The sequence below is a fragment of the Callithrix jacchus genome, chromosome 1 (assembly GCF_049354715.1).
Source record: "Callithrix jacchus isolate 240 chromosome 1, calJac240_pri, whole genome shotgun sequence".
In the NCBI taxonomy this organism is placed as follows: domain Eukaryota; kingdom Metazoa; phylum Chordata; class Mammalia; order Primates; family Cebidae; genus Callithrix; species Callithrix jacchus.
This window is the reverse complement of record NC_133502.1, coordinates 193,203,587-193,223,997: the sequence shown is the minus strand read 5'-3', so window position 1 is coordinate 193,223,997 and position 20,411 is coordinate 193,203,587. Positions and strand designations below refer to the sequence as shown.

The 20,411-nt window shown below is 45.9% G+C and overlaps 1 protein-coding gene across 1 annotated transcript in view; it reads left to right on the top strand.

Moving 5' to 3' along the window:
- Positions 1–19,161: 19,161 nt before the first annotated feature.
- The window catches only part of CRKL (CRK like proto-oncogene, adaptor protein), a 36,257-nt gene continuing 35,007 nt past the window's right edge, over positions 19,162–20,411 (top strand). The window contains exon 1 of the mRNA XM_017978178.3: positions 19,162–20,004. Within this exon, the coding sequence (XP_017833667.1) occupies positions 19,694–20,004 (311 nt within the window). The 5' untranslated portion in view covers positions 19,162–19,693. The remainder of the gene's footprint in view (positions 20,005–20,411) is intronic.

The window sequence follows — 20,411 nt, the reverse complement described above, 5'->3', positions numbered from 1 at the left end:
TTTTAAAAAATGCTGATAGCCCTTGAACATATGAAAAGATGCTTGACCTCACTCCCAATAAGATAAATGGAAAATAAAACTTTGAACATTTTTTTACCTAACAGATTGGCAAGAATCTAAAAGTTGGACATTTAATTTTATTAATATCCAGTTCTCCTCTCCTTCTGAGAATATGGACTATACAGTTTCTTGCTCCCCTGGAATTTAGGCTTAGCATATGACTCATTCTGGCCCATAAGATGTGAGAGATATTAACATGTTTTCCTCTGGGCTGAAGGATTTAATAGCTGGTGCTATTAAACTATGGGGACGCCCCAGTTCTGTTTCCCAATTCGACTACTGAGGGAGAAGGTAAAGTGTTCCATTTGGTGTAGCCTCAGGATGGTGGACCTCCACCAACCTGGATCTGAGCCTCTGCATAGAGGCTCTGCCCTGTGTCAGAAATAAACCTTTGTTGTGTTAAGCCACTGCTGCATAAGCTCAGCCCATTCTGACACACATTGTTGAAGGTTTAAGTAAACAGATATTCTCCTATATTGCTGTAATAGTACAAAATTCTGTAAGCTTTATGGAGGGCAATTTGATCACAGCTATAGATGCACATTTATCATTTAATCTATCATTTAATTCTACTTTGGGGAGCTCATCCTACAGAAATACCTGTATTGAACAATATATGTACAAAGTTATACATTATGGCATTGTTTGTAAAAAGAGTTTGGAAATAAATATCTAAGTATGGAGACTGGTTAAATAAACCATTGCATATCTTTACAATGGAATAGTATGCAAATATAAAAACAAACAATAAGGACACTATCTAAATGCTGATGTGGAAATCATTCCAGGATATATTGTTAGATTTTGAAAAAACAAGAAGCAGAAAAGTGGGTATGTGTCAGAAAGGGGGAAAATAAAAATATTCTTACTTACATAAACATTTGTGTGATATGCAAGAGATGAATGAAAGTGGTTAACTACAGGGTCCTCTGAGTTGGATGGGATGGGAGCAGGACTTCTCAATAAATACCATTTGTATCATTTTATATTTGAACCATATTAATGCATTACTTTTTAAAAAATACATAGTACTCAGGTCTCTTTCTAGGTCAAATAAATAAATGAGTCTTCCGGGATCAGGACTGGGCTTTTTGTTGTTTTTAATGCTATGCAGGTGATCAAATATTCAGCCAACAATGAGAATCAGTATTTTAAGCTTCAGTCTCAGATGAAACAGATCAGAGAGGCAGTTTTTGTGTTGTGGGTGCAGGTAGTATTTGGCCTTTGCTTTGTGTTCTAGAACCTAACTCTGATGGCTCAAGTCACCCTTCTGGTTGCAATACTGTAACTAGATGAGGGAGCTCCATCTGGCACAGATGTTGACAGTGCTGTGGGATGTGCCTGGGATAACGTACCAGGCTATCTGGAAATGAATACTATGAACTAGAGAATTGGGCCAGACACAGAGATGAAGTAAGATATAAACCAATACTGAATTTATAGGGTTGTGTGGTTATAATAAGGGGCCTTTTTTGGGGGAAGACATCTATTAGAAGACATCTATTAGAAGTTGTGGTAATGATCCTAAAAAAGTCCTGGGTCACACTGGGAGCAACACAAAAGGCACACATTCAGTACAGATTTTTTACCTAAAGTTGGCAAACAATGGCCCATGGGCCAAATCTTTCCCATCAACTCTATCTGTACGGCTTGTGGGCAAAGAGTGTTTGTGTGTGCATGCATGCATGCATGCGTGTGTGAGAGAGATGGAGTTTCACTCTTTATTGCCCAGGCTGGAGTGCAATAGCACAATCTCAGCTCACCATATCTCATCTCCTGGGTACAAGTGATTCTCCTGCCTCAGTCTCCTGAGTAGCTGGAATTTACAGGCATGTGCCACTCACACCCAGCTAATTTTATATTTTTAGTAGAGATAGGGTTTCTCCATGTTGGTCAGGCTGGTATTAAACTCCCGATCTCAGATGATCCACCCACCTTGGCCTCCCAAAGTGTTAGGATTACAAGCGTGAGCCACCGTGCCCGGCCAAGAGTGGGTTTTACACCTTAAAATGGCTGGGGAAAAAAATCACATGAAGATTAGGTGAAATTCAAATTTCAGGGCCCATAAATATTTACTGGAATAAAGCTATACCTAAATCTATTGGGACAAAGTCACATAGTGTGTGCTGGCTTTCCCACTACAATGGCAGAGTTTAGTAGTTATGGCAGAGACGTACCTGGCACTTTCATCCCTTTGTGCTGCTGCTCAGTGCACTGCAAGTTGGAATTATAACTCAACAGTATTTCCAAAGTCACATGTTGTTTCTATACCACATAATTTACTTTTATTTATTTACTCACTTATTTTTAGAGACGGAGTCTCGCACTGTCGCCAGGATTGAGTGCAATGGTGCAATCTTGGCTCACTGCAACCTCCACGTCACGGAGTTGCGATTCTCCTGTGATTCTCCTGCCTCAGCCTCCTGAGTAGCTGGGAATACAGGCATGCATCACCATGTCCAGCTAATTTTTATATTCTTATTAGAGACAGGTTTCACCATGTTGGCCACGCTGGTCTTGAACTCGACCTCAAATTATCCACCTGCCTCATCCTCCCAAAGTGCTGTTATTACAGGCATGAGCCACCACACCTGGCCATATGTATTCTTTTTAAGTTGAGAAAACAATAATTCAGTACAACCCAAAGTGAAATCTGCTAAGATGTATAACAAGTGATGGTGATAATAATGTATGAAGCAGAAAAAGGCTTAGTTGAGCAAATTTATAAAGCTCTAGAAAATATAAGGTGTTTACAGCCTGTAGTTATTTATTACATTATTCATCTGAAACTAATCCATGAAAAAAAATATATATATATACATACATATACTTTTTGAGATAGAGTCTCACTCTGTTGCCCAGGCTGGCATGCAGTGGCGTAATCTCAGTTCACTGTAACCTGTGTCTCCTAGGTTCAAGTGATTCTCCTGCCTCAGCCTCCCGAGTAGCTGGGATTATAGGCTCTGGCCACCCCATGCCCAGCTAATTTTTGTATTTTTAGTAGAGACTGGGGTTTCACCATGCTGGTCTCAAACTCCTGACCTCAGGTGATCTGCCTGCCTTGGCCTCCCAAAATGCTGGTATTACAGGTGTGAGCCACCAAGCCTGGCCCCCCAAAATATTTCAATCTACCATGTGGTATTGAACTAGAAGTGTTAACAGTGAACCTCATTTGCTCTAATCTTTAACCATCACAAAACATAAATTTTTGTCAGAAATAGAAGCTAAATATCCTGACTTGTCCTACCATACATTATTTCAATGACTTAACAATGATTAGGTTTTATTAATTTTTTTTAAGCTCTGGGCCAACACTGAAATTTTTCAAAACAGATAAAAGTCATTCTAGGCTGGGTGAAGTGGCTCATGCCTATAATCCCAGCACTTTGGGAGGCAAAGGTGGGCGGATGACTTGAAGTTAGGAGTTCGAGACCAGCCTGGCCAACATGGTGAAACCCATCTCTAGCAAAAATACAAAATTAGCCAGGCGTGATGGTACATGCCAGTAATCCCAGCTACTTGGGAGGTTGAGGCAGGGAATCACTTGAACCTGGGAGGCAGAGGTTGCAGTGAGCTGAGATCATGCATGCCACTGTACTCCAGCTTGGGCAAAAAAAAAAAAAAAAAGAAAAACTCAGTCTCAAAAAGAAAAATCATTTAAAACCATTATTACTGAATAATTAACAGCTTTGGAGATTAGCTTTTGCTACAGACTTGATAATGTTTCTTAATGAATTGAACCTAAAACTATATGACAAAAAAAGTGCTTATACACTAAATATATACTGTAGCAAAGTCACTGATAATTAACATTGTTTTAAATCACAAGTAATGTTAAGGTCAGGCGTGGTGGCTCACGCCTGTATTCCCAGCACTTTGAGAGGCTGAGGTAGGCGGATCACTTGAAGCCAGGATTTTAAGACCTGCCTGCTGGGAGGCCGAGGCAGGTGGATCACGAGGTCAAGAGTTCAAGACCATCCTGGTCAACATGATGAAACCCCGTCTCTACTAAAAATACAAAAAATTAGCTGGGCATAGTGGCGCATGCCTGTAATCCCAGCTACTCAGGAGGCTGAGGCAGGAGAATTGCCTGAACCCAGGAGGCGGAGGTTGCAGTGAGCCAAGATCGCGCCATTGCACTTCAGCCTGGGTAACAAGAGCGACTCCGTCTCAAAACACACACACACACGCGCGCGCACACACACACACACACACGAAAAAAAGAATACAAGTAACGTTAAGCTGCTTTGTTTTGTTTTGAGATAGGTGTCATTCTGCCACCCAGGCCAGAGTGCGCTGGCAGAATCATAGTTCACTGCAGCATTGAACTCCTGGGCTCAAGCAATCCTCCAACCTCATTCTCCCAAGTAGCTATGATCACAGGCACATAGAATCATGCTAGACTAATTTTTAAATTTGTGGGTTTTTTTTTGTTGTTGAGACCAAGTCTCACTCTGTCACCCAGACTGGAGTACAGTGGCACGATCTTGGCTCATCGCAACCTCTGCCTCCCAGGTTCAAGTGATTCTTGTGCCTCAGCCTCTTGAGTAGCTGGGATCACAGGCATGTGCCACCATGGCTGGATAATTTTTGTACTTTTAGTAGAGACAGGGTTTCACCATGTTGGTCAGGCTGTTATTGAACTCCTGATCTCAAGTGATCCACCTCCCTTGGCCTCTCAATGTGCTGGGATTACAGGCATTAGCTATCATGCCCGAACAATTTTTAATTTTTTTTGTTAAGACAGGATCTTGCTATGTTGCCCAAGTTGGTCTTGAACCCCTGGCTCAAATAATCCTCCTGCCTTGGACTCTGAAAGTACTCGGAGTACAAGCATGAGCCATTGTACCCAGTCTTAACTGCTTTAAATACTTCTCCTGCTGTCAAAAGGTAAAACAGGACACACGATCTCCATTCCTACACAAATTTGCAGCAGAGACATACTCTCAGCTCAAACTACACTTGCAGAAGCAATTTTTAGATCTTGATGCCAAATGCAATGGAAGTTCCCATATTTCAAAACCCATTTGATTGCATGATTGAGTAGCTTCTACCTAACCTTCAATTGAAGGTGATTACTCTGCAATAACAGGCAAGAGAAGAATCTAATAGAATTCTATAAATGCCTTCCAACAATGAATATACTCAACTAAAATCATATGTTCATGATTTTATATGGAATCAGTATTGCCAGTTACCAGTTTCATCTAGGTGAGAGACATTTTCCTTTTTTTTAAGTTTGTTTTTTTACTCATCACTATACAAATAAAGAAAAGACATTTTCAGCTGTGCATGGTGGCTCAGGCCTGTAATCCCAGCACTCTGGGAGGCCGAGGTGGCTGGATCACCTGAGGTCAGGAGTTTGAGACCAGCCTGGCCAACATGATAAAACCCCATCTCAAAAAAAGAAAAAAAATATATATTTTACAATTAAAAAAAAGAGAGAAGGAAAAGACATTTTCAAAGATGAAGTATGTAAAATTTCATTATAGATCAATATTAATAGCTCAGCATTTAGGGGCAGACACAGTGTCTCATGCCTGTAATCCCAGCATTCTGGAAGGCCGAGGTGGGCAGACTGCTTGAGTCCAGGAGTTTGAGACAGCCTGGGTAACATAGTAAGACCTTGTCTCTACAAAAAAATTAAAAATTAGCCTGGCATGGTGGCGCACGTTTGTGGTCCCCAGTTAACTTGGGAGACTGAGGTGGGACAATCGCTTGAGCACAGGAGATTGAGGCTGCAGTGAGCTGAGATTGTGCCATTGCCATTTCACACCAGCCTGGGTGACAGAGCCAAATCCTGTCTCAAAAACAAACAAAACAAAAACAACCATTTTTCTTATGCTCTCCCCTCACACTGTTGAATGAGAAACACCTGAGCCCAGAAGGGCATGGCTACAGTGAGCCAAGATCTTACTACTGCACTCCAGGGCAACCAGAGACAGACCCTGTCTCAAAAAAATAAAAAAAGTTCAGCATTAAATAATGCAAACTAACTTTGAACCCCAATTAAGCAGAATGTTACTGCAAACAAATGAATCTCATTCTTCTCATTTTTCTCTTACAAAAAAATCTATACTCAAATGCTCTTGTACTTTAATTGATAAAAACTTTGCAGCAAAACATTTTTCTTGTTATACATGGACTTGCATAAATTTCTTTGATTTGCTTCTTGGTCCACAAAACTTAACATGTTTACTATCTGGCCCTTTATAGTAAAAGTTTGCTAACCATTGGCACAAAAAGTTCCATAGAACTGGTTTCCTGAGCTGGATATGGTGGCTCCTGCCTGTAATCCAAGCACTTTGGGAGGCCAAGGCGGGTGGATCACGAGGTCAGGAGATTGAGACTATCCTGGCCAACATGGTGAAACCCTGTCTTTACTAAAAATACAAAAATTAGCTGGGCATGGTGGTGCATGCCTGTAATCCCAGCTACTCAGGAGGCTGAGGCAGGAGAATTGCTTGAACCCAGGAGTCGGAGGTTGCAGTGAGCTGAAAGTTGCAGTGAGCTGAGATGGCGCCACTGCACTCCAGCCTGGTGACAGAGCAAGACTCTGTCTCAAAAACAAAACAAACAAACCAACAAACAAAAATAGAACTAGTTTCTCTGAGATAAGGTGAGAGGGAATCAGTGTCCCCTAGTGAAAGGATCATCCTATCATCCTGCTCAGATCTTTACAAATGACACTCCAAAGGGTTCTGAAATCCAGGGACAAGAAAAGAATTTGCCTTTCAGCTCAGAAGTAGCTAAGTGACAAGAAAGTGGACATATCAAAGAGATAACAAAACAAAAGTACATGAGAAAATGGCAAGAGGAGTGTATGACCACACTTTAAAACACTTGGACAAAGAAGTAGGCTGGTGCTTTCTATGGGAGTCAACAGTTTCCAGGTATGCCAGCTTAGCCTAGTTCAGGGATATCACCCTATGAAGGAAGTGAATATTAAACTGATATTATAACAAGAACATGAACATTATTCTTATTATTTTTTGAGACGGGGCCGGGCATGGTGGCTCACACCTGTAATCCAAGCACTTTGGAGGCCAAGGCGGGTGTATCACCTGAGGTCGGGAGTTCGAGAACAGCCTGACCAACATGGTGAAACCCCGTCCTTAAAAAAAATTTTTTAATTAAAAAAAAAAAAAGAAAATAGAGATGGAGTTTCATTTTTGTTGTCCAGGCTGGAGCACACTGGCACAATCTCGGCTCGTTGCAACCTCTGCCTCCCAGGTTCAAGTGATTCTCCTGCCTCAGCCTCCCAAGTAGCTCGGAATACAGGCATCCACCACCATGCCAAGAAAATTTTCATATTTTTAATAAAGACGGGGTTTCACCGTACTGGCCAGGCTGGTCTTGAACTTCTGACCTGAGGTGATCCACCCACTTTGGCCCCCCAAAGTGCTGAGATTACAGGTGTGAGCCACTGCACCCAGCCCAACATTCTGCTTCTTGAGACAGGGTCTGGCTCTGTCACCCAGGCGGGAGTGTAGTGGTGCCATCTTGGCTCACAGCAACCTTCACCTTCCAGACTCAAGCCATCCTCCCACCTCAGCCTCCTGAGTAGCTGGTACAACAGCCATGCCACCATACCCAGATAATCTTTGTATTTTTGGTGGACACAGGGTTTTACCATGTTGCCCAGACTAGTCTTGAACTCCTGAGCTCAAGCAATTTACCCTCCTTGCCCTCTCAAGGTGCTTGGATTATAGGACTGAGTGACTGCACCTGGCCATGAACATTATTTTCTTTTCTTTTTTTTCTTGGGATGGCATCTTGCCCTGTCTCCCAGGTGGGAGTGCGGTGGTATGATCTCAGCTCACTGCAACTTCTGCCTCCAAGGTTCAAGTGATTCTTTGGTCTCAGCCTCCTGAGTAACTGGGATTACAGGTGTGTGCTACCATGCCCAGATAATTTTTGTTATTTTCAGTAGAGATGGAGTCTCTCGCCACGTTGGCCAGGCTGGTCTCAAACTCCTGACCTCAGGTGATCCACCTACCTTGGCCTCCCAAAGTGACAGGATTACAGGCGTGAGCCACTGTGCCTGACCATGAACATTATTTTCTAAGTATTAGAGTAGCAAAGTAGTAGAAGAAAAAAAAAGAAAATCATCAATGAGCTTTTTTCTTTTAGGGAAATAAATTTAGAAATATATGTAAAACATGGAATAGTGGCTGAGAACTAACAAGAGAAAATTTCTTGGATAGGAGGCAAAGAACTCAATTAATTAGCTTAGTAAATGCTGTACAAATGGAAGAGATTAACCAATCCTTACATAGAGAGCATCTGAGGACTGCTGATCTTATCAAGTCACTGCAGTAAATACATCATGTAATTGGGTATCTATATTTTCACACCTCTTCTACCCTTAGCATCATTGCTGGAAACGAGGAGGGCAGGAAGATGGGACAAAAGCTTGTTCTGGTGCCTTCAGTAAGGCAGCAATCTAGGGAGACTGCCAGGCCCTGACCATCACCCAAGGGGTTGAGCTGCCCAGACAGGAAGAACAAAGAGCCAATAGCAGGTCCCAAAGTTGTGGGCTCTGTGCAGTTTCAGGGCTAGGAAGTAAAGGATCCAGACAAATTGCTCAAAAAGATTTGTCATTTTGAGTCTAAATTGTAATTATCTTTTTTTTTTTTTTAAAGAGATGGAGTCTCGTTCTGTTACCCAGGCTGGAGTGCAGTGGCGCAATCTCGGCTTACTGCAACCTCCACATCCTGGGTTCTAGCAATTCCCTGCTTCAGCCTCCTGACTAGCTGAGACTAGAGGCACAGCCATTATGCCTAGTTAAGTTTTTGTACTTTGGTAGAGATGGGGTTTCACTATGTGGCCCAGGCTGGTCTCGAATTCCTTAGCTCAGGCAGTCGATCCGCCTCAGCCTCGCAAAGTGCTAGGATTATAGGCATAAGCCACTGCACTCTGTCAATTATCTTTTCTTTTTTTTTTTCTGAGATGGCATTTTGCTCTTGTTGCACAGGCTGGAGTGCAATGGCACGATCTCAGCTCACAACTTCTGCCTCCTGGGTTCAAGCGATTCTTCTGTGTTAGCCTCCCGAGTATCTGGGACTACAGGTGCATGCCATCACACCTGGCTAATTTTTTGTATTTTTAGTAGAGACGAGGTTTTACCGTGTTAGCCAGGATGATCCTGATCTCCTGACCTTGTGATCTGACCGCCCTGGCTTCCCAAAGTGCTGGGATTATAGGCGTGAGCCACTGCGCCCGGTCTATCTTTTCTTTTTTAAGAGACACAGTCTTGCTGTGTCACCCAGGCTGGAATACAGTGGTGTGATCCGGGCCCACTGCAGCTTCAACCTCCTAGGCTCAAGCACTCCTGTCTCAGACTTCCAAAGTGTTGTGTTTACAGACATGAACCACCATACCTGACAACTGTAATTATTATTATTATTTTTTGATATGGAGTCTTACTCTGTTACCCAGGTTGGAGTGCAATGGTGTGATCTCAGTTCACTGCAACCTCCACCTCCTAGGCTCAAGCAATTCTCCTGCCTTAGATTCCCCAGTAGCTGGGACTACAGGCATGTGTCACCATGCCTGGTCTTTAGTACAGACAAGGTTTCACCATGTTGGCTAGGCTGGTGATGAACTCCTGACCTCAGCTGATCTGCCTGCCTTGGCCTCCCAAAGTGCTGGGATTACAGGCATGAGCCACAGCATCTGGCCTGGCGATTGCAATTATTTTAGAAGATAACAGTTTAAGTATAATACCACCTAGAAACCCTGGGAGTATGCAAGCTAAGGAAGAATCACAAAAATGTATGTTACAGCTTTTTTAATGTTTTCCTTGTTTCTCTACTCATTTCCGTTTTGTTATCTCAGCATTTAGGAACTTTTTTTGAAATGTTTTTTTGACAGGGTCTCGTTTCATTGCCTAGGCTGAGGTGCAGTGGCATGATCAAGGCTTACTGCAGCCTCAAACTCTTGGGCTCATGTGATCCTCCCACCTCAGCCTTCTGGGTAACTGGAACGTGAACACCTGGGGTCAAGTGATTCACCTACCTTGGCTTCCCAAAGTGCTAGGATTACAGGCGTGAGCCACCATGCCCAGCCTGAAAGGTTTCTTTTATGCTCGTCTCAACTGTGCTAAGGAAAAATAAAGGAAAGGATTTTTTACAAAAATTTTATTATGACAAATTCCAAATCTATATATATGAACAATAGAATAGGCCAGGAGCAGTGGCTCATGCCTGTAATCCCAGCACTTTGGGAGGCCAAGATGGGCATCTTGGCCAACATGGTGAAACACCATTTCTACTAAAAATACAAAAATCAGCTGGGCATGGTGGTGCATGCCTGTAATCTCAGCTACTTGGGAGGCTGAGGCAGGAGAATCATTTGAACCTGGGAGGAGGAGGTTGCAGTGAGCCGAGACTGCACCACTACACTCCAGTCTGGGCAACAAGAGTGAGACTCCATCTCAAAAAAAAAAAAGTATTATAGAATAATATAATTAACCCTACCTTCACATTACGTCACCTGGTTTAAACAATTAACAACACATGGCCATTCTTGTTTTACTTTTACCTAACCCACACCTTATTCCCCTCTGGAGTATTTAGAAGCAAAATGAGAGATATTTTGGTTCTTTTTTTTTTTTTTTTTTGAGACAAAGTCTTGCTCTGTCGCCCAGGCTGGAGTGCAGCGGCACAATCTGGGCTCACTGCAACCTCCACTCCCAGGTTCAAGCAATTCTCCTATCTCAGCCTCCTGAGTAACTGGTACTACAGGCAAGTGCCACCATGCCTGGCTAATTTTAGTATTTTTAGTAGAGATGGGGTTTCACTATGTTGGCCAGGCTGGTCTTTAACTCCTGACCTCAAGTGATCCGCCCGCCTTGGCCTCCCAAAGTCTGGGATTACAGGTGTGAGCCACCGTGCCAGGCCCATTTTGGTTATTTTTTAAAAATTCATTTATTTATTTTTAAAAGATAGGGCCCGGTAGGGCGATCACGCCTGTAATCCTAGGTGGTTCATGCCTGTAATCCTAGCACTTTGGGAGGCCGAGGTGGGTGGATCACCTAAGGTCATGAGTTCAAGACCAGCCTGGCCATCATGGTGAAACCCCATCTTTAAAAAAAAAAAGATAGGGCCTGACTCTCTCAAACAGGCTGTAGTGCAGTGGTGCAATCATAGCTCATAGTGGCCTTCAACTAATGGTCTCAAGTGATTCTCTTAGCTTAGTTAGGACTATAAGTGCATGCCACCATGCCTGGCTAATTTTTGGTCCATCCTTCAAAGAAATTTTTTTTCTGAGAGGGAGTCTTGCTCTGTTGCCCAGGCCGGAATGCAGTGGCATGATCCCGGCTAACTGCAACCTCCACCTCTTGGGTTCAAGCGATTCTTCTGCCTCAGCCTCCTGAGTAACTGGGACTACAGACACATGCCACCATGCCCGACTAATTTTTTGTATTTTTAGTAGAGATGGGGTTTCACTATATTGGCCAGGCTGGTCTCGAACTCCTGACCTCATGATCCGCCTGCCTTGCCCTCCCAAGTGCTGGGATTACAGGCGTGAGACACTGTGCCTGGCCTATTTTGAAATGAAGTTTCGCTCTTGTTGCTCAGGCTGGAGTGCAATGGCGCCATCTTGGCTTACCACAACCTCCGCCTCCCTGGTTCACGCGATTCTCCTGCCTCAGCCTCCCGAGTAGCTGGGATTACAGGCATGTGCCACCACCTCCAATTAATTTTGTATTTTTAGTAGAGATGGGGTTTCTCCATGTTGGTCAGGCTGGTCTTGAACTCCCAACCTCAGGTGATCCACCTGCCTCAGCCTCCCAAAGTGCTGGGATTATAGGCGTGAGCCACCACGCCCAGCCCCTTAAAAGGAATATGGGAGCCTGGAACTTTGTTAGCAGAATGATGCTGGTATCTGAAATCCAAGTTGGGGGATGAAGCCAACCACTTTATCTTTGAATTGATACTCCTTTCTGGCACTATAATATACTTTGGAGGGCCTCAGTTTTCCTATTTGCAAAACAAAGAAAATGGACTAAATAACAGGTAGCCCTCTCAAGTGAAATAGGGGATTCTGACTTCCTATCAACAGAATTGGCCTAAGAGTTCCAGAACGGCCTCTTGCAAATTATAAAACTTGAAGCAAGTCATTTAGTCTCTGGATCAAAAGAGGAACTTCATTAGACTTTGTTTGAATTTAAGTAAAACAATGAATTATTACTTTGGTGAACTGGAAAGTACTATATAAACTAGGCATTATTGAGTTCCTCAGTTAAGCAAAAGACAACTCAGATTTTGAGCCTGTAAATTAGGACAAGTGTTGCTATTGATAGAAAAGAGGAAATTGAAAGGCAAAGTTTAATTCAAATGGAAGAGTATGAGAGGGAGATATGGAGCTAATAAACCTTAGTTTGAAATATATATATTTTAGTTCTGTGATACAGAATCAAGGAAAAAAAGGCCAGGCACGATGGCTCACGCCTGTAATCCCAGCACTTTGGGAGGCCGAGGCAGGTGGATCACCAGGTCAAGAGATCGAGATCATCCTGGTCAACATGGTGAAACCCGTCTCTACTAAAAATACAAAAAATTAGCTGGGCATGGTGGCGCGTGCCTGTAATCCCAGCTACTCAGGAGGCTGAGGTAGGAGAATTGCCTGAACCCAGGAGGCGGAGGTTGCGGTGAGCCGAGATCGCGCCATTGCACTCCAGCCTGGGTAACAAGAGTGGAACTCCGTCTCAATGAAAAAAAAAAAAAAAAAAAAAAGCAAGGCACTGTGGCTCACGCCTGTAATCCCAGCACGTTGGGAGGCTGAGGCGGGTGGACATGAGGTCAAGAGATCGAGACCATCCTGGTCAACAAGGTGAAATCCCATCTCTACTAAAAATACAAAAATTAGCTGGGCATGGTGGTGCGCGCCTGTAGTCCCAGCTACTCTGGAGGCTGAGGCAAGAGAATTGCTTGAACCCAGGAGGCGGAGGTTGCGGTGAGCCGAGATCATGCCATTGCACTCCAGTCTGGGTAACAACAGCGAAACTCCGTCTCAAAAAAAAAAAAGAATCAAGGAAAAAAGAAAAAAAACCAAAATATATATTTTAGGCCAGGTGCAGTGACTCATACCTGTAATCCCAGCACTTTGGGAGGCTGAGGCAGGTGGATCACCTGAGCTCTGGAGTTTGAGATCAGCCTTGTCAACATGGCAAAATTCCATCTCTACTAAAATAACAAAAATTAGCTGGGCATGGTAGTGTGCACCTGTAGTCTCAGCTACTCAGGAGGCTAAGGCAGGAGAATTGCTTGAACCCGGGAGGTAGAGGTTGCAGTGAGCTGAGATAGCACCACTGCACCCCAGCCTGGGTGACAGAGCAAGACTCTGTCTCAAAAAAAAAAAAAAAAAAACAGAAAAAAACAGGCCAGGTGCAGTGGCTCATGCCTGTAATCCCAGCACTTTGGGAGGCCAACGTCGACCGATCATTTGAGGTCAGGAGTTCAAGATCAGCCTGGCCAACTGGTGAAACTCTGCCTTTACTAAAAATACAAAAAAAAAAAAAAAAAAAATTGGCCAGTTGTGGTGGTGAGCACCTGTAGTCCCAGCTACTTGGGAGGCTGAGGGACAAGAATCGATTGAACCCAGGAGGCAGAGGTTGCAGTGAGCTGAGATTGTGCCACTGCACTCCAGCCTGGGTGACAGAATGAGACTCTGTCTCAGAAAACAAAACAAAATACTCCCCCCTTTTAAATACATTTATGGCGTGGTGCAGTGGCTCACATCTATAATCCTATCACTTTGGGAGGCTGAGGCAGGCAGATGGTTTGAGCCCAGGAGTTCAAGACCAGCCTGGGCAACACGGCAAAATCCTATGCTACAAAAAATAGAAAAAAATTGGCTGGGTGTGGTGGCGTGCCCCTGCAGTCCCATTCCAGCTACTTGGGAGGCTCAGGTGGGAAGACCACTTGAGCCTAGGAGGCAGAAATTATAGTGAGCTGATTTTGTACCACTGTACTCCAACCAGGGTGACAAAGCAAAACTCTCTCTCAAAATACATACATTTATTACGTTAATACTAGAAAACAATTACACAATCTCCTTACTTTCACTAAACTAAATTTTCAATTTTTTTTTTTTTTTTCTTTGAGATAGAGTCTCACTCTGTTAACCCAGGCTGGAGTGCAATGGTGTGATCTCTGCTCACTGCAACCTCCACCTCCCAGGCTCAAGTGATTCTCCTGTCTCCGCCTCCCAAGCAGCTGGGATTACAGACTCCCACTACCACACCCAGCTAAGTTTTCTATTTTTAGTAGAGATGGGGTTTCACCATGTTGGCCAAGCTGGTTTCCAACTCCTAATTTCTTTTTTTTGTTTTTTTGAGACAGAGTTTTGCTCTTGTTACCCAGGCTGGAGTGCAACGGCGCGATCTCGGCTCACCGCAAGGCAATTCTCTTGCCTCAGCCTCCTGAGTAGCTGGGATTACAGGCACGCGCCACCATGCCCAGCTAATTTTTTGTATTAGTAGAGACGGGGTTTCACCATGTTGATCAGGATGGTCTCGATCTCTTGACCTTGTGATCCACCTGCCTCGGCCTCCCAAAGTGCTGGGATTACAGGCTTGAGCCACTGAGCCTGGCCCCAACTCCTATAATTTCAAGTGATCTGCCCACCTCAGCCTTGCAAAGTGCTGGGATTACAGATGTGAGCCACTGTGCCTGGCCTCCTTTTTCTTTTTCTAAAAAGAGAATTTATTGAAGGAAAATACAGTGCAGAGAGTTTATTTATTTATTATTTTATTTTATTTTTGTGAGACGGAGTCTCACTCTGTCACCAGGCTGGAGTGCAGTGGTGCAATCTTGGCTTACTGCAACCTCCGCCTCCCAGGTTCAGGCAATTCCCCTGCCTCAGCCTCATGAATAGCTGGGATTACAGGCACGCACCACCATGCCCAGCTAATTTTTGTATTTTTAGTAGAGACGGAGTTTCACTATGTTGGTCGGGACGGTCTCAAATTTCCTGACCTCGTGATCTGCCTGCCTCAGCCTCCCAAAGTGCTGGGATTACAGGTGTGAGACATTGCACCTGGCCAGAGGTTAACTTTAAAATGTTTTTACATTTTTTTTATAGAGATGGGGTTTTCCCATGTTGGCCAGGCTGATTTCTAACTCCTGGCCTCAAAGGATCCCCCTGCTTCAGCCTCCCAAAGTGCTGGGATTACAGGTGTGAGCCACTGTACCTGGCCAAGAGCAGATAGTTTATATACAGAGACAGCACACCCTGAAGAGGCAGAGCGGGCTGCTGAAAAGGAAGTGAGCCAGAAGCCAATGTTGAATTTTCATTTTTCTCTGGCTTCCTCCCATCTTTATCCATCAACATTCAAAAACCATATATTAAGTATGTATTATGTGCTGGGCACTGTGCTAGGTACTGGGAATAGAAAAAATAATATACAGGGCCGGGCGCGGTGGCTCAAGCCTGTAATCCCAGCACTTTGGGAGGCCGAGGCGGGTGGATCACGAGGTCAAGAGATCGAGACCATCCTGGTCAACATGGTGAAACCCCGTCTCTACTAAAAATACAAAAAATTAGCTGGGCATGGTGGCACGCGCCTGTAATCCCAGCTACTCGGGAGGCTGAGGCAGGAGAATTGCCCGAACCTAGGAGGCGGAGGTTGCGGTGAGCTGAGATCGTGCCATTGCACTCCAGCCTGGGTAACAATAGCGAAACTCCGTCTCAAAAAAAAAAAAAAAGAAAAAATAATATACAGCCTGCTCGCAAGATGCTCAGATTGGGATGAGAAAGATATTTATAAGCAATTACAATAGAATGTGATAAAAATTAACTTAGGCTTTGACCACAGTGTACACATAGTAATCAGAGAATATAGTCAGTTTTTGTTCTGCTTTTAGAGTATGTGTTTGGAGTCACCAGAGATGTGACCCCTAAATGCTTCACAATGATTATTAGTCTACTAAAGGAAAAGCTATAGAGAGGTGAAGGAGCTTCTACACTTAGAGTGCAGAGAGTGGATTGCTGTGGCTCACATCTGTAATCCCAGCTATGTTGGAGGTTGTGGCAGGAAGAATGCTTGAGCCTAGGAATTTGAGATCAGACTCAGCAACACAGAGAACTGTCTCTAAAAACAAAACCCAAAAAGCCTAATTCAGTCAAAGCAAGGGTAGAAGCTAGATCAAGAAGGCTGAGCAGCTGGGTAGGTGGCTCACACCTGTAATCCCAGCACTATGGGAGGCCAAGGCGGAAGGGTCGCTCAAGCCCAGGAGTTCCAGACCAGCCTGGGAAATACAGTGAGACCTCGACTCTACAAAAAATTTAAAAATTAGGGCCAGGCACGGTGGCTCATGCCTGTAATCCCAGCTCTTTGGGAGGCCAAGGTGGGCAGATCACAAGGTCAAGAGATGGAGACCATCCTAGCCAACATGGTGAAACCCCGTCTCTACTAAAAATACAAAATACATGTGGTGGCACATGCCTTGTATTCCCAGCTACTCTGGAGGCTGAGGCAAGAGAATTGCTTGAGCCTGGGAGGTGGAAGTTGCAGTGAGCCGAGATGGCGCCACTGTACTCCAGTCTGGCTGAGACTTTGTCTCAAAAAAAAAAAAAAAAAAAAAAATTAGCCAGGCATGGTACACACTTGTAGTTACAGCTACTTGCGAGGCTGAGGTGGGAGGACTGCTTGAGCCCAGGAGGCAGAGGTTGCAGTAAGCCAAGATTCCACCACTGCACTCTAGTCTGTTTGACAGAATGAGACCCTGTCTCAAAACAAAAACAAAAGACAAAGAAAAAGTAAGAAGGCTGGGTAAAGCCTAGGCAACATCCCAAGACCTCATCTCTACTAATAAAAAAAAAATGACACTTTGGGAGGTCTAGGCGAGCGGATTACCTGAGGTCGGGAGTTCAAGATCAGCCTGACCAATATGGTGAAACCCCATCTCTACTAAAAATACAGAAATTAGCTGGGTGTGGTGGCGGACGCCTGTAATTCCAGCTACTCAGGAGGTTGAGGCAGAAGAATTGCTTCAACCCAGGAGGTGGAGGTTGCAGTGAGTTGAGATCATGCCATTGCACTTCAGCCTGGGTGACAGAGACTAAAAAAAAAAGCTATTATTATCACCATTTTATAGAGGAGGTGAGGCAGATAAATGATGAAGTAATTGGCCCAGTGTCACCCAGTGAACTTACTGAGCCAGGATTCAAACTGAAGCAGTCAGCTTCAAATTCTATGCTATTCAAATTGCACTTGAGCCTAATATGCCATGAAAGCATCTTTGGGGAGGATGAAAACCTGCTTATGCTGGGTGGAAAAAGGCACCAGACCTTGGCATTTCCCCTTTAGCTTACCCTAGGATGGACATCATCTTTCACCCTGCAATTTCCCATCTGTTCAGCCTGGGTGGTGCAGACGGCAAAAATGAAATTCCACTGGCAGAGGGAACTAAGTATAAGTATGTTTTGCTGCTTGTCTGCTTCTCCCTTTTTGGCCATGCTTGCCAGTAATTTAAAAGCAGTAGCCTGGTGATTTTTCTCAATAGTCATTCATTCAAGAAACATTTGACCATCAACTCAGGGCCAGACATCGTGCAAGGCAGACAAGACAAAGGTGAACAAGACATACAAAATCGCTGCCCTCTTAAAATTTACAAACCACCATGGCACATGTATACCTATGCAACAAACCTGCATGTTCTACACATGTATCCCAGAACTTAAAAAAAGAAAGAAAGAAAAAAAAAAGCTGGGTATGGTGGCTCGTGCCTGTAATCCCAGCACTTTGGGAGGCCAAGGTGGGCAGATCACTAGAAGTCAGGAGTTCGAGACCAGCCTGGCCAACATGGTAAGACTCCGTCTCTACTAAAAATACAAAAAATTAGCAGGGTGTGATGGGGTGTGCCTGTAATCCCAGCCACTCGGGAAGCAGAGGTTGCAGTGAGCTAAGATCCTGCCACTGCACTCCACTCTGGGCGACAGAGTGAGACTCCGTTTCAAAAAAAAAAAAAAAACACCAAAAAACAAAAAAATTTACATTCTACCGGGGAATGAGGCTCCAGTGAGGGAAAATAGGCTAGGAGAGGACGGCTGGAAGTGGGTAAGCAAGAGGGAAATAGGGATTAACAAATAGGGATGGCCAGGCAGGGTGGCTCACGCCTGTAATCCCGGCACTTTGGGAGGCCGAGGTAGGCGAATCACTTGAGGTCATTAGCTTGAGACCAGCCTGGCCAACATGGTGAAACCCCGTCTCTATTAAAAATACAAAAATTAGCTGGGTGTGGTGGCATGCGCCTGTAGTCCCAGCTACTCCGGAGGCTGAGGCAGGAGAATCGCTTGAACCCGGGAGGCGGCGGTTGCAGTGAGCCGAGATTAAGCCACTGCACTCCAGCCTAGCAACAGAAAGACTCCGTCTCAAACAACAACAAAAAACGAAATAGGGATTAATAGAGAGAAGCAGGCATAATTCGGAGCAGGCGAAGCCTTGGGGCCACGCCCGAGATTACTTTCAGTAGTTCAGAGCCCATGATGGCCAGGTTTCCCAATTGTGGACTTCCTTGACCACTTAATTGAGTAAATGTAACCCTCATCTTCTCTCTCTCCTTTCTCTCTCCATTTAGCGGGTCACGTAGCCAGTAGGGTTCCCTTAGCCTATCAGGACACCTGGGGCCTGCGTCATTCAATCAGTCACCTATCTGGTCGTCACATCTGCCCCTGGGGTCATCCCCTTCCTGGGCCACCTCGGCCCATCTGGACCTGTCAGTTCTTGAGCTCCCGCAGGCCCCTTGGCTCGCCAGGTCGCCTCAGTGCCACGCCTCCCTGACCCGCGATTCGGCCTGCACGTTACGCTTTGTTCCCAGAAGCAGGTTTTCGAAACGCCGCTCCCTCTCGGCTCCAGCTGTTTTCCTGCCAGCGCGGGGAGACCCGGCAGCACCAGCGCCCCCGGCGGCGCGCCGCGGCCCAGGAAGGGAGTGCCTACCGCCGCCGCCTCTTTAGCCTCCTCCCGGAACGCGGGAGCGGGCGGGAGCAGCGCCCACCCAGATCTTCGCGACCGTGCTCCTGATTGGCTGCGCCACGTAACGTCACTGGGAGGGCCCCGGCGGCTGCCGGGAGCCGAGGCCCCGCGCGTGCGCAGACGGAGAGCACTGAGCGTAGGGGGAGGTGGCTGTCGCTTCTCCCGCGTCCGCCATTTTGTTGCTGTGGCTATAGGGAACGAGTTGGGCAAAACCATCCCCGAGGCGCGACGCTCTTTCTAGTTCGGTGCCTCGTGTAACGGCGGGGGTCGGTGAAGACCCGTGGAGCTCCGGCGCCAGCGCTTTCCAGGGCCGGGAGTCAGTGGAGGCACCCTTGGGACCCCGAGCAGCCTTAGAACCCCGCGGTGGCCTCCGCTGCGGCTCGGCTTTGCCTAGCCCAAATCCCCGGCTCTGCCCTGCATTCCCTGGCGGCTCTCTCCGTGAGGCGGCCTTGGAGCAGGCGGGCGGCGGCGGAGGATGTTGCGGGCCCGGAGCCGAGAGGAAAGTGCTGGCCCAGCCCTCTGAGCGAGCCTCCAGGTGTGCGAGAGGCCGCCCTTCCTCGGCCCCAAAGCCGTCTGCCGGGCTAAGGCGTGCAGAGCAGGCGAGAACAGCCGCCGCCCGGACCGCCGCAGAGCCCCTGGCCCGGCACTATGTCCTCCGCCAGGTTCGACTCCTCGGACCGCTCTGCCTGGTACATGGGGCCGGTGTCTCGCCAGGAGGCGCAGACCCGGCTCCAGGGCCAGCGTCACGGTATGTTCCTCGTCCGCGACTCTTCCACCTGCCCTGGGGACTATGTGTTGTCGGTGTCCGAGAACTCGCGGGTCTCCCACTACATCATCAACTCGCTGCCCAACCGCCGTTTTAAGATCGGGGACCAGGAGTTTGACCATTTGCCGGCCCTGCTGGAGTTTTACAAGATCCACTACCTGGACACCACCACGCTCATCGAGCCCGCGCCCAGGTACGCGAGCGCCCGCCCCGACCACGGAGGAAGGTCGAGAACCGAGTCGGTCGAAGAGTGTTTGTGTAGGGGGTTGGGGCGCGCTTGAACCCCTATTCCCCTATTCTGAACCAGATTATTTTTCAGAAGGCCTTCCGAACGGAAGGCTAGTATCAGGATCTGGGTCACTGGGTAGGAGGATGCGTTTTTTGTTTTTTTTTCTCCTCACAAGGCTGTTTTTCAGTGTGAAGAGGATGCATTTTAAATGTTTAACATGGTTGCATAGGTAAAATGCACGCTTTTTGCCTTTCGTTACTTTCTCTGGCTGTAATACTGATGCGGTGATTTGTTGGTCTTTCTAAAAACTCAGTTTTTTTTTTTGAGACGGAGTCCCGCTCCGTCGCCAAGGCTGCAGTGTAGTGGCACGA